This window comes from Emydura macquarii, unplaced genomic scaffold (genome assembly GCF_026122565.2).
Source record: "Emydura macquarii macquarii isolate MOO-44397 ecotype Brisbane River unplaced genomic scaffold, CSIRO-AGI_Emac_v2 contig_3220, whole genome shotgun sequence".
Lineage (NCBI taxonomy): Eukaryota > Metazoa > Chordata > Testudines > Chelidae > Emydura > Emydura macquarii.
The window spans coordinates 3,272,116-3,286,116 of NW_027133357.1; the positions used below are offsets into that span (position 1 = coordinate 3,272,116).

Genomic DNA, 14,001 nt, shown 5'->3' on the forward strand with positions numbered 1-14,001 from the left:
TTAGACTAAAATCAGATGCAAGTCTGGTCATTCCTGACTTTTCCAGAGGATCTCAAGGCTGTGTATTGCAAGCTTTCATACTGCAGCTGAAGGAGTGAGGAAGAGCAGACAGACAGACAGAGGAAATCCTTCCTTCCTGTACAGTGTTCATTAGTAAGTTCAGTTAACAGGTGTTAAAATCAAAATAGTGACTGACTATTCTCTTCCCCTCTTGGAATGTCATTGCACCAGTCTACCGGAGGAGACAAGAGTTTTTATTTCTAAGTTCTCAAAGCCTTCCAGGTACCTCCACACAAAGCTGAAAGAAGCACAAGCCTATTTTTTCCTCTGCAGGTCACCTTTAAATGGCCAAGTCAGAAATTCCAGTTAGCGGACAGGACAATTTACATCCAACAAGATCATTCAAAGATGAGTCCTGTCTACAGTAAGTTGTGTTATGAAAAACATTCTCATGGATCACACTGGTATAGACTAAACTGCGATAGCTGGACTTGTGGTTGCCACAATCTGTCGAAAGCTGGATGGGGTGAGGACAAAGATAGGCAACACTGATAAGTTACCCATGTCAATTAATATCAGTGTCAATATGGACTTTAAGAACCTGTTGATTTTGCTCAAGTGCAAACAACCCAGCACATCCATAAGGAGCCAAGAATTCACAAGTTAAGTTCTCACCTAGCCCTTGCTGTTCACAGCTACTAATTAATTTTCTCCACAATTCTTCACCTACAACTTCACTGGTCTCCTCCTTCCACCTCCACAGGAAATATGCAAACACAGCTCATACCACAAAACAACCCTACTGGAAAAAAACCAAACAATCTGACTTCCTCATTAGATCACCTACATTCACACAACTGCAAACAGACAACTCCCAAAAGTGAAATGCACTAGTAAACACTATTTCCACTTAAGCAAGTCCCTCCAGTAACAATGAAGCCAACAAAGCACACTTAAACCACAAATCTACACTGCTCACACTAACGTCTATCCCTGCACAACAGCATTCAACATTCCAAAGAGAAGGTAACCATGCCACATAGTCCGAGTGTTTTGTATGAGGCAGAGGCAGGAGGTGTGCGTAATGTGGTTGTGGATTGCAAGGGTTAGATGGGGGTTTAACGAGTAATCTTTTGTTTTTAATGGTTGTGATGGTGGTATATGTGCTGGCTTGAAAGGCAAGTGTTTGTTTGGGGGTATTTTTATTCAAATTTAAGCAATAGGCCAATTTTACCAATGAAAAAACTAACTTGCCACTGTTATATGGATGGAGAACACCATACATCACTATAATTCCCAAGAGACCATGTGAAATGGGGAAAGCATTTGGTATCTGGTTGCTCCTCGCCTGCTTCCTAACTCAATTTGCAGCTCATAGCAAGACACAGCATGGTCATACACTAACTGTTGGGTCAACATACCTAAGCAGTCTTATCACACTGGTTGCTGTTTGTATGCCAGGATTCCAGTGTTGTTTGACTGATGTAACAATATGGTAAAGTGAATCTTACGAGTTAAAGTATTGCATACAAACATATACTTCTAAAAAGTTTCAGCACTGCACGAAGAAACCAACTACCCACAAGGGAACTTCTGAAAACTGCAGAAAGCCAAGCTTTTAAAATGCCTTCCCCTTCCTCACCCCTACTTGCTGAATGTACTGGTTCCCTATTTGTTTCACTGGAAAGCAAACTGGAGTCTTGTAAAAGAAGTTACACAGAAATCAGGATGACAATGTCTAGGATAGGCAGGTGAGCACTTTTATGGTCAATACAATACAATTCAGTGAACGAGTTGAACCAACACTGAAGCTGGAATTCAGTCCTCAAGATATCCCTTCCAGTGTTGTTTGCCTGATGTAACAATATGGTAAAGTGAATCTTACGAGCTCAAGTATTGCATACATACTTCACTTGTAACTGACGTGACATAAGTAAAGGTGTAACTGGAAAGAGAAAATGATGGAGACATTTTGAAGTGATGGGGATTTTTTCTGAAAATTAAATAAAACCCTTTGAGAAATGGCACCACCATCATGGTATGTGGAGTGGTTAATAGGTATGAAAATACTTGTCTGTTTTCATCGTAGATCAAAGCGCTTTAAAAAGGAGGGTAACCATCATTTTTAAGATGGGAAACAGAGGTTAGGCCCCTGTTTAAGGTGATAAATGAGTCAGCAGCTGAGCCAAGAAGGGAGCAACTAGTCTGACATCCTGTAACAAAAGGCCAGAGGATTTTGCCCAGGTACTCTTATAGTGAACCTAAACTTGTGTTTAACTGATGTATATCTTCCAGAAAGACATCCAGTCTTGATCTGAAGATTTCAAGATGGGGCTCCACCCTTTCCCTTAATAGTTTCTTCCAATGGTTAATCACGCTCACTCAAAGATCTGTAACTTATTTCGAATACGAATATGTCTCCCCTCTCCAAGGGCTGGAGTACACTGCCTACCTAGTTATAATTATATCTGAGTGTGCCCATGTACCTCTGAACTAACCGGGCAGAAGACTGACAGGGGCTTGAAGGAGACAGTGTTAGGATTTACATTTTTAGTTCTCTTAACTTTAACGCTGAGCAAGAAAAAGCATGACAGAAGAGACTTAACTGCATGGCACGTGATGTACAAAGCTGATAGAAACAGACAACTTTGCGGCTTAAACAGTGATTGCTCTGCAGTAAATTTAACAATGGTGAAAAAAGCAAATGCATCTTGCATGCCTCTTACCTGCTCACGTTAACCTTTAAACAGATTGCTGGGGGAATATCGTAAATGCTGCATTTAAGTCCCAGTCAAAGTGTGCCCTTCAAAATACAGAGGGGAACAAACTGTTTCCTTATACAACTAAAGTTAAAAAGAACGCGGCTTTCAACTGGTAAGTGCCAGACTTATCAACAGCTTTCTCATTTAAGATGTGAAATGCTTATTCACAATATCCCCCGGAGGATATTAACTCTGACTTTAGATCAGTAGTCTTCAACCAGGGGTACATGTACCCCTGGGGGTACACAGAGGTCTTGCAGGAGGTGTTCAACTCATTTAGTGTAGTGAGTATTCAACTCATCAGTGTTATTCAACTTGGAGGTTCTGACCCCCAGGAGGGCTGCACGAGGGGTTTAGGGGGATCATAAGTGCAGGGCTGGTATTAGAGGGTGGCTGGCAAGACTCACAAGTGAAAAACAGGCTCACATATCACACGGAAATGCAAGTACCATATTTATATTCCAATTGATTTGTTTTATAATTCTATGGTAAAAATGAAAAAGTTAACAATCTGTCAAGAATCGTGCGCTGTGACATGTTTGTATTTTTATGTCGGATTTTGTAAACAAGTAGTTTTCAAGTGAGGTGAAACTTGGGGTACACAAGAAAAATCAAACTCCTGAAAGGGGTACAGTAGTCTGGAAAGGTTGAAAACCACTGCTTTAGATAATCCTAGTGTGATAGGCAGAGAGTATGAGTTGCCAGCTATTGATTTCTGATCCACCTATACCAAGGTGAAATAATGATTCATTGTACTTGCTATGATCAATTACATGCTGCAATAAATACTCCCACTTTAAGATATAATGGATAGTGCTGGCAAAGTCATTGGAATTTAGAAAACGAATAAGAAAACATCCATTTATCAGCATTAAGAATTACAGGAGAGCATGAGGACAAATATTCCAGTTTTGAGTAGTAGTTTGTTATCCACTCCAGCCCCTGCTGTGTCCTCGGCCTAGCATTTTTGAGACAAAGGGTGAGGGGTTAAAGTCTTCCATTTACGTAGGCCGATGCTCTCCGATCCTGAGCCCACACATGGAAAATTCATTTCTGGGGTCTGAGTGATTTGCAAAAATGACGAGGCCAGCATCTCCAAAGTGGGGCAAAGAGCAGAGAATCCAAATGTAGTTAACCTTGGGTTCAAACACAGACCAACGTAATGCTGGAAAGTTTGGGGTTTTTTTAGGGTGGACAGTGGAAGCCTTTGCCCACCCCCCCTTTCGCATGCTGTGTTTTGAGCCACAGGCTTACCAGATACCTTCCTGAAGAGCTAAAAAGGGGTGAGGGACAGTTCAGAGAATAAGAGTAAAGACCTGCCTGCAACAGTGGAAGGAGTCGAGGTGAACTGGAGGGGAAGAAACTATAGCTCTTCTGATTCTGGGGGTTCGGTGGGTGCTGACAGCCTGGCTACCACCCGGGTCAAGGCCCTGTTTTCAGCCAACAGCTGCTCATTCATCTGCCTCAGAGCGTGAATTTGTTGGAGCTGGTGGAGGTTCTGCAGAGAGTGAGACACGGAGTGGACAGAAAGACGGACAGACAAAACAGACCAAGGATATAAAAGGCCACAGAAATGTGAATTTAGTTCACAAGCAATTAAAAAAAAAGAACAGCAATGAGAGCAAGGTGGCGAGATGTGAAAGCACACAAGAGGCTGGATAACATACAGAAGTGCTAGAAAGGAAGCCTCAGGCACCATCCATTCTGCTATGAGCTAAACCCACTCAAAGAGCTGTTTTATTAAGTGAAAAGTTCACCCCACTGCAAAATGGCAATGCTCTCTTATGGGCTGTGTTCCATCATACTGTCCTTGTAAGCCACATACAATAACTCTGTACAGCACTTGAACTTCCCTTACAATTGACTAAGAGTTTAACATCAATGACTCATTGCCCACAGGGACCATGGTTTTGAAAGCAGCTCAGGGCAACTAAGAATTTCTAACTCTACCTCTTCACATGACCTCCTGAACAAACAAAAGCAGCCTTTTGTAGTAAAGAGGTTTCTTGTAGTAGAGCTGCATAGAGGATTTTTTAAAATACAGATCGCAACACATGCTGACTGTTCTGTCCTTCACTTTCCAGCCTGCAGAGCTATTTCCGACAGCAAAGGGAAGTCTAACATGTACGTAACTTACAGTCCTCTGATCGCCAAGTACCATCATCCCCATATGAAGACTAAAGCACATGCATAGTTCTATCAATGCATCTGCTACATCATTGCAATTCCATCCTGTGTCCCTCACCACTCTGTCACCTTCTATTCTCATGCCTGGGCATCTAGCAATTGCAGCGCAGTGCATGTGTCCATGCATCCCCTTGGAAATCACCACTCAATTCTTCTCTCAACCGCCCAACCTAAATCTGAGCCCTGATCTCCGTAAGTGAAAGTTCAATGCCTTGAGCCACCCAGCTCCCAAAGAATGAGTGTTTTTTAAATAGAGAAATGTATTTCTACCTGAACAGTGCTGCACTAGATAGCTTTCTAAACAGCAGGCATATAAGGAACACAGCATTCTCAATTAGCAAAAGAAATCAGTGGACCCAGGGCAAGCTAAAGATGAATACCTTAAAATGAGATCAGTACAGTTATAGCTGCCACAGGAGAGGGAAAAAGCAAGATGAAGGAAAGCATGGCAGACACACAGTAAAAGGAAAAACAGTGAGAGCAACACAGACACTAACAGAATATCAGCCATTATTCAGACAGAGATGACATTCTTATTATGCCATGAATGGCAATACACATGCTGGATATTTATGCCAAGTTCAAGTGTTAGGAATTGACTGAGGACTTCACAGTTTCCTTTTCCCAGCAGGATCAGCCGCTCCTCATTGCCAGTAGCCAGTCCAACAGATGTATAGCACGTGCTAGATACAAGGCTATATCATGGAGGAGGTACGGGGAAGTTGAGCAGAGATTGAAGCAGTCATGAGAACAATTCTCGTTGTTTTTGCTGTATACAGACTAACATGGCTACCCCTCTGGAACTCTTAGTCGTGAGAACAACAATTCTAAATTCAGAAATGAAAAAACCCTAGGCCCTGATCACGTCACTTTAAAATCTTGTGTTCCCTGAAAATTCAAATGGTCAAATGCTCCTCCCAGTGCATGGCCATAAGATATGGGGTTATGAAGGGACGTAGCCACTGGAAAGGTAATGCCATTTACACAGTTTAGTCAATATGATGGATTAAAAAGGAGGCCTCTGTTCATTGGAGCAGCCGGTCTGTCCCCAACCATAAGTTGCTTTGGCGAACCTACCAAGAGCTGAAGGACTACACCCAATTTAAATAAAATAATGCTTACTATAGTCACCAGAGGGGACACTGCAGGCTGGGACTTGTGATGTCTGAGGGCTGTCCCTGTGTATTAAAGGAAGGCAACTGCAAATTCCATTTGAGATCCCTAAGCCATAAACCAATAGCAAATGGAAGAAGGGGATGAAGTATTTTATTGAACAAGTAACAGAACCAAGAGATCTAACCCTAAAGCCTTGGAAGATAAACAAAAGCAGTAGTGGTGAATACAGGAAGGTGGCTAAATGTCAGTAGCTTCACACTTAAATTACATGCTCATCATAAGTAACAAAACAGCTACTGCTACTTTGCCTGCTTTTATATTCACCAGCACTATTCATTTTATGCAGCAGTGAACATTTGATACAAGGGGCCAAATTCATCACTGGTGTCAGTGGTGGCATAATTACGTATTTGGTGCAAGAAGAAAATTAGTGGGGATTTGCACAGGATTTAACATTCAGCTGATATGCAAAATGAGTGGAGCTTACACATCAATATGAAAAAAAACAAACAACGGCCTTTAGCACATTGCAATGAACATGTGTAACGGAATTGGAAAGAAATTGCCTCACAAACCCCAGGGAGCCAATATCTGACACTAGGGAAATGAGTCAGTCTATCCTTAATCTGTCCAGGCCAAACTGGTCTCTCACTAGGAATCTTCATGCACCTTTATTAGGCCAGAATAGTCAGCCTCAAATCTGATTGAAATTGACAAGTACTGAGAGACTGATTTGCTTACGATACTGCCAGCAAGAAAGCCACAGACACCAAGAGAACAGGCGTCCCCTCTTGGTATTTCAGGTTAAGCTGCAGTGTTTCACTGGAGGAAGCTCATAGTTGTGTGGCTGGCAGGAACAGAACAAACATAAAATAGATCTAAGATGTAAAATGAGACACGTATTTGAGAGAAAGAATTGTATTGATTTAGAGACAATGTTCATATTCCAGTACAGCTATTGGCTCAAAGCCTCAGAATGCCAGCATCTGAGCAGAGGCTGGCCTCAGCAACACTGCAACCAATAATAATCTGGGGTCGGTTACTGTGTGTGGAGATGCATGTACACTCACAGCAAGGCTTAGCACTGTGGGGAAAGCTAGCTTTCCAGTTATTACACTCAAAGAAAGCCTGGTAAAGGACCAAAAAACCAGGTCCAAAGTCAACAGCAAATACCAGATCCTGAGTGAGACTGCTACAATTGCTCAATGACCTTCTTCATACTTGGGCTACCGACCAGCAGACAGCCCAATCCAGCTGCCCTTGTGCTCGGTTTGCAACATCTTGGGTCTGCATCAGTCAAAATGCAATGCATTAAGCACCCAGCTATTTCAAGACGGCTCAGTGCATACATCTTTCACCAAATGCCGGGGCCCCTCGTCTGCTGCACTATATGGACAGCTTCCATTGATTTCAATGGAAGTTCCTGGTATCCTGTGTTAGGAGAATGGGGCAACCTTGGGAGCTTAGGCTATGAATTCAGCATAAATGCTCATTTTCTTTCTGCTTCCCTAAACCAGGTTCCTGCATCTTTAATCAGATCAGCAGCACCTCAGATTTAGTCAGAAAAACATTTTGCACTGCTCTGTCACTTCAGCAGGAGCGTGTCTGTGGTCACATCTCTCTTCATGCGCTGAAGGTTTCTTCAGAATCAGCTATTTATGCTGTTCTCTGCTTTTTGGCGGCTGCCTTAGCATCAGGCTAAGCCCATGAATGGGGGGGAGCCAAGTTACTAGTAATTCCAAGCACAAGATGGGGCAGAAAGGTTTTCCACCCTATATGCCCAAAACCTGTGTGTGACCCCCCACCTGCTTCTCTACCCCCTAGAGAGTCTGCGACAAGGGGACGGAAGTTCTCCCCGTTCACTGGAGTTGGGAACAATCTTCTGGAGGACACCTCATGCACAGAGCAGGAGGAGAGCTAGACAAACACCAAAGGAACAGGGAACTTGACACACAGACTCAAAACTCGTTATGACTAACGGGAGGAAACCTGAAAATTACAGGATTGACACTAGTGCTAATGGTCCACGATGTTTGTTTGGTTATTGGCACATCTCACATGCCACCCCTCTATGCCCTTAGTGTTAAAGAAAACTAGTGAACTGGCTCAACTGGCTTAGGATCCTGTACCACTTCAGTTCAGCAGGCAGAGATCGTGGGAATACACAGGAATAGCAAGCAAGGGGAAGATGGGCATCCGCAGCTCCACTTTGGTGGTGGCGTTGGCAGTGATGCACCATCACACAGGTCTACCCCAATGTAAATGCATTAGTTTTCATGGTGCCATTCACACATTAGTGATTCAAAGGCTTATTCTTTTTCAGTTCTCATTCAGCTGATAAGACCATGTTGATTTTCCCACTTTACGGCCAGATGTAAGATGATACTGGGCAGCCTGCTTTCCTAACACTCCTGTGTGCTCAGAAGCTTTGCCTCATTTAAAATTTCTAGCTCAGCAGTTTATACCCTCTTAATGCGTGACTGACAGCCAAGAAATGTTACAACACAGCAGGGGGCTGACAGCATTCTTGCTAAGTTTCTGTAAGAGTAACAAGTCCAAACGTAATGGCCGCACAGAAGAGCTGCAGTCAGAGTCCGTGTATCTTGGTTCTTTTAACACAAGGTCACTTTGGCTGGTTTCTTTGGGAGGAGCACAGTAAAGTGAGGCTATGAATGGATAAAGCAGTCAGTGAAAAGAATAAAAGAGTCATTCCAGGGGCTGTGGTAGGCAGGTCTCAGCACTTTGTCAGCATCAAATGCACTGAAGCACACAGAACTGACAGGCCATTACAGGGCATCGATTAGCCTGTTTACTCCACAGGTTAAGCTGCTCTGTGGTCCACATGGACACTTACTGTGCAGTAGATTTACACCCTGACTGCTGCAATCTAAGTGTTTGCACAGAGCCGCCCACTGTTAGTACAACTGCTATAAAAATGGGGGAACATGGTTACCCTGAAAGTAACATTTTCATGGTTATAAGCAAGAACAATTTTTCGGTGGTGATGCAATGCTCACTATTCTGGTCGTTATAGTTAAAATAATGTATACACGTGAACATCTAATCCCCTCTCCCCTCCCACCAGCTAATAAGTGTGGATTTAAATCTTGTTTTCTGCTAATCAAACTAATATTTGAAGGTCTGTAGACAAAGGCTCCAGCTGGGCTTTGTTTACCCACAATTAATAATTATATTCAGGGTTCTTCATTCTCCCTGATCTATTCAGGTTCTTACATGGCTCCAGGATGTCTGTCTCCTATGCGAACATACAATTATATGTGACTGCGTCCTAATGTGGCCTGCCTTTCTGGGACACTGATGCCTCCTGATTGTGACCAGCACCTCACTTTATAGGACCATCTCCAAGCCCCTGCTTACACCCAGGGAGTTGAGATCCTCTAGCAATTTCAGTTTATGATACAGGAATAGCCAACTGGAGCTTTACTTCAAAGACTCATTATACTCTGTACAAATCTGAAGCTCCTTTAAGCAAACATGAAATTGGAGCCATCTCCAACAAGGCAGGAAATCGCTTTCATTGCTGCAAAAGGTGAGGGGGTTGAGCAACTCTTAACACTGAAGTGGAGAATCCTCCTTTTTGTTTCAAGTGAGGGAGCTACATCCCACTTGGATGGCATTCAAAGGGAAATAAGCCATGGGGAGAGAGAACAAAGAGGGGCATTCAATGATGTAACACTGCAAACCAGCTGAATGCCTTAGCTTCACTGGGACAGCACAACAGGCTGCCTCCCCATCAGAATAAGCTGATTTTGGAGCACTGCCAGCCAGATGAGCGCTCCCAGGGCTTTCAAGCCAGGACAGCAGTCCTTCCAAACAGCTGATTGGAGGGAAAAGAGGCAAAGCAAAGGAGTGTTTGAGGGGGCAATCGCTGCTTTGAGAAGGTGCATGCTGCTGAGCATCTCTGTAGATTTCAATGGAGGTAAAATGGAGCAAACCTAGGGAAGTCTGACAACAATCTTCTGTTCCAAGATGACTCACTGAGATTTGCTTCCAGCAATGTGCTTTAAGAAGGGCAGGCAGAAGTACAATCATTTTAAGTTTCCTCCTGGCTGCTGTGTGTGACTTCTCAAAGGCAGCAACACTTCCCTGACAAACTTCTATGGCTTTCCAGTCCACATGACGTGAAACATTAAGGCTGAACTTTAGCTTGCCTACTGCTCCCGGGCACGCAGGATCAGCACACCAAAGCTCACCCAGGAGATAACAAGGGGCTCATTTCAGAAAGCACTCTGGCCGAAATAGCTCTCACTGTTGTGGGCTCAAACGGCCTGGGCATAGATCCAACATACGATGCAGCTGATTGAGTGATAATGTGTAGCAATTCTAGCATCATACCATGCGCTGAGAACACGGCCATTAAGTCAAGTCATGACTGCATAAAGGGGCACACAGAGGGTTACATTGGGCACCTCCTCCCACACAACGTACTTCACTCTCGCATGGCAAATCCTACAGTCATTAACCCTAAACCCAGAAGGGAAAAAGGGCTGAGCAAATTCTGTCATACCTTCATCTCCTCCTCCATTTCAGAAAGTCTGCGCTCAAGGGCTCGCTTCTCCTGTTTAGAAACATGTAAAACACAGATGATCAAGCAGCAGAACAGGGGAAAAACTCAATACCTTTTCTTTGAAGAAAAAAATAGTAGCTTATATTTCTACAGTGACAATCACAGAAAAGTATCCCCGAGCATGTCACAAAAGTAGGAATTACTTCATCCACCAATCAAGAGCAGCCATCATTGGGGCAGAATATGGCAGCTGTTAAACTGACATGCAGCATTACGACGCACCATTTGAAAGATAGGATATAAGAAAGCTGTATGTGATTGAAATCACAGGGGGAGATGAAAGAGGCAGAACTGCCCTCCCCACCATGAACAGGAATTGAGCAAAAGCCCAGTTACGGCCCTTTTATGAAACTGTATTATGGGATCTAGTATCCACAGCTTTTCAGGACTTCTTGCTGCAGTATTGGCTTGAGCCCTCTCAGAGAGGAAGAAAGCAACGACTCGATCGCCACCACCATTGCTTGCAGCGCCTATGTTTGTAGAAAGCCCTCAACTAAGTACTGACCTGGCTTAGTGCTGCTTAACTGGAGAGATCTGATGAGATTAAGACAGTACAGGCTGCAGGCCAAGGAGGAACAGAATTTTGCTACCGTCTAAACTAAGGATGCTGAATGTGACCGTCTCCGAAAGACATAACACTGGTATGTGTCTGCACACAAGTAGTTCAGATCTCCAGGAATTGGATTTAAACCCCATCCTCACAATCAGCAGAAAGCTCCAAAATTTAATCAATCAAATACAGTTTAAGCAATGGGATTAAAGCATCACTCTAGTCAGGAATGGCAATTTAGTCTTTGATCTACTGCAGCAAATTTGACTGCTCAGAGAAGGGAAGGCAGAGCTCACAGGCTCATATTTCAAATATAAGAAGATAATACCCACTTGATTGGAAAGGGTTGGGTGTTTTTTGCTGAGCTGGTGCTTTTTGTTAGTGAAAACGAAGAGGATGTGGAAGGAATTGTCACACTGGGCCAATAACCCTTCAACACCATGAAAGGTAAATTATAGTTCCCAAGCAACTTGTGATAAGGTAGAAAGTTAAGTTTAACTGTGTTACACAGTGAGCAGAAAAGCGTGGGGAGATCAGAACCCATGTACTATCACAAGCATTATTTTTTGGGGCAGAAACAAACAGTCTATTTTTTAATTAACATTTTCCTTCCAGAAACTAACATGCATATCAAAGAAATAGGACACAGGAAACACATACCCTTTTCTCCATTTCCAGCATACTTGATCGGTCAGAGGTTTTTTCCTGTTTCTGCTGTTTAAATTAAAAACAGACAGTTATTAAAACAGAGAGGCATGCCCGGGTTCAGCACAAGGGGAATGGACAGAACTGCTATACCTAAGAAAGCTGTCTTTATAAGGAGCATAATGTAGTTACTATGAACAATCATACTTTGCTCTTCGATTTGCACTTTTTAGAGGCTCTACAGCACTTTATAAGCCATAAGAATTTTCTGTTATGGAAACCATACCAACACATCCAATCATCAGCCAACACACACTCCTTTCATCTTCATCTCCCTAGTTCTGGAGCCCCTTTCCTCCTTACCTGGGCTGCTTTTTCCAGTTTCGATTTGATATCAGCCAGCTCCAGCTGGGCTTCCTGCAGTTTTGATTTCAGCTTTTGGTTTTCAGTCAATGCACTATCATAGAGCTGAAATAGGAAGCAAGGTATGTGAATTGCTCTGCGGCCATTGTATGAGTCTGGCTAACAGTCACAACTTCATGGATACAAGTGTTGCTCCACAGCTCTCAATGTCAGTAGCAGGTTTCAGAGCAGTTTCTGCATTGCCACAACTTTCTAAGAAGGGGGAGCAAGTGTTCTGAGACATGCTCAGCTCTCCTACTCTTTGGATGTTTTTTTGTGTCGTAACAAACTGATCCGATAAAAGAAATTAAGATTCTTTGTGGATTTTGTAGTTTCTTAAAGCCACAGCCAGTGGACAAAGAAAAGGGCATTTTAAAGAATGGCTTGTCTGTCTTAATCATTTCATATAATAAAGAACTCAGAGGTTCAATAGACCACATCATTAAGTTGGCCGACCATTCCTAAACCTATAATTCAGCTGAGTGTGTGTTGCTCTGTTCTTATATGGTTTTATTTCAAGGAGGAGAGAAAACTTAAGGCGTTCTACCAGGGGGAAAGATTACCAGCCTCACCAATTCCGAAGTCCATCAGCATTTCCCATCTCTCAGCCTGGCAAGACAAACACCTTTAGGCAAACTGTGCTGGAACGTTACAGTCCTGCACGATGAATGGCTGTTAAGGAGATGCTGATTTCTAATTCAGATGCAATCCTCTCTCACCATAACTCATTATTCAAAAACTAGAATGAAGTGCCTTTAAGGGTTTTACATCCCCTGGGAGTTAAGATCATGTTAATCTGTTCACCTTTCATACAGATTTGACTTGCTACTACTATATTTTATTTTCTGTTAATCAAAGTAATGTTTGAAGGTCTGTAGACGAAGACTCCAGCTGGGCTTTATTTACCCACAATTAATAATTATATTCAGGGTTCTTCATTCTCCCTGATCTATTCAGGTTCTTACACGACACCAGGGTGTCTGTCTCTCTATGTGACTGTGCAATTATATATGACAGCATCCTAATGTGGCCTGCATTTCTGGCACACTGATATCTCCTGATTGTGCCCAGCCCCTCACTTTATAAGACCATCTCCAAACCCCTGCCCAGACCCAAGGAGTTGAGATCCTCTAGCAATTTCAGTTTATGATACAGGAATAGCCAACTGGAGCTTTACTTCAAAGACTCATTATACTCTGTACAAATCTGAAGCTCCTTTAAGCAAACATGAAATTGGAGCCATCTCCAGCAAGGCAGGAAATCGCTTTCATTGCTGCAAAAGGTGAGGTGTTGAGCAGCTCTTAACCCTGAAGCGGAGAATCCTCCTTTTTGTTTCAAGTGAGGGAGCTAAGACCCATTTGGATGGTGTTCAAAGGGAAATAAACCATGGGGAGAGAGAACAAAGAGATATTAATTCACAGTCTCACATTTGCTCCCTGCTCTGAGATCAGGTTAAAGAATGATTTCACCCCTTAGCTTTAGTTATTGAAGGATTAGGGCAAGAGTGAAATTAGGCTCTTCCAAATTAGCTATATAAATTGGTAGCTTAATGCCCAGGGAGGGACGCACAGTAGTTCCTCTTAGCTCAGAATACCAAACAATCTATTTTGGTTCTCACTGCCTACCAGCATTCCAGGTTTCATCCTGGTGCAAATTCAAAGCAGATGAAGAATGTCATGCAAACCAGTGGTTATAAACACAGAGCAAACATCACCCTGCGATAATGCTGGACAAGCCGTTCTGAAATGCCA

At 43.0% G+C, this 14,001-nt stretch overlaps 1 protein-coding gene across 4 annotated transcripts in view; it reads right to left on the reverse strand.

Moving 5' to 3' along the window:
• Positions 1 to 14,001, reverse strand: part of PPP1R12B (protein phosphatase 1 regulatory subunit 12B) — a 145,353-nt gene that overhangs the window by 7,509 nt on the left and 123,843 nt on the right. For 2 of the 4 annotated variants that reach the window (XR_010916859.1, XR_010916861.1), the window contains 4 exons: positions 12,212 to 12,316; positions 11,864 to 11,917; positions 10,594 to 10,644; positions 2,727 to 4,260 (listed from right to left, as the gene is read on the reverse strand). Coding sequence is in view for 2 of the 4 variants with exons in the window: in XM_067531427.1 (XP_067387528.1) it covers positions 10,594 to 10,644; positions 11,864 to 11,917; positions 12,212 to 12,316 (210 nt within the window). In the remaining 2 variants the exon portion in view is untranslated. The remainder of the gene's footprint in view (positions 1 to 2,726; positions 4,261 to 10,593; positions 10,645 to 11,863; positions 11,918 to 12,211; positions 12,317 to 14,001) is intronic. The other 2 variants (XM_067531427.1, XM_067531429.1) reach the window with 1 other exon arrangement.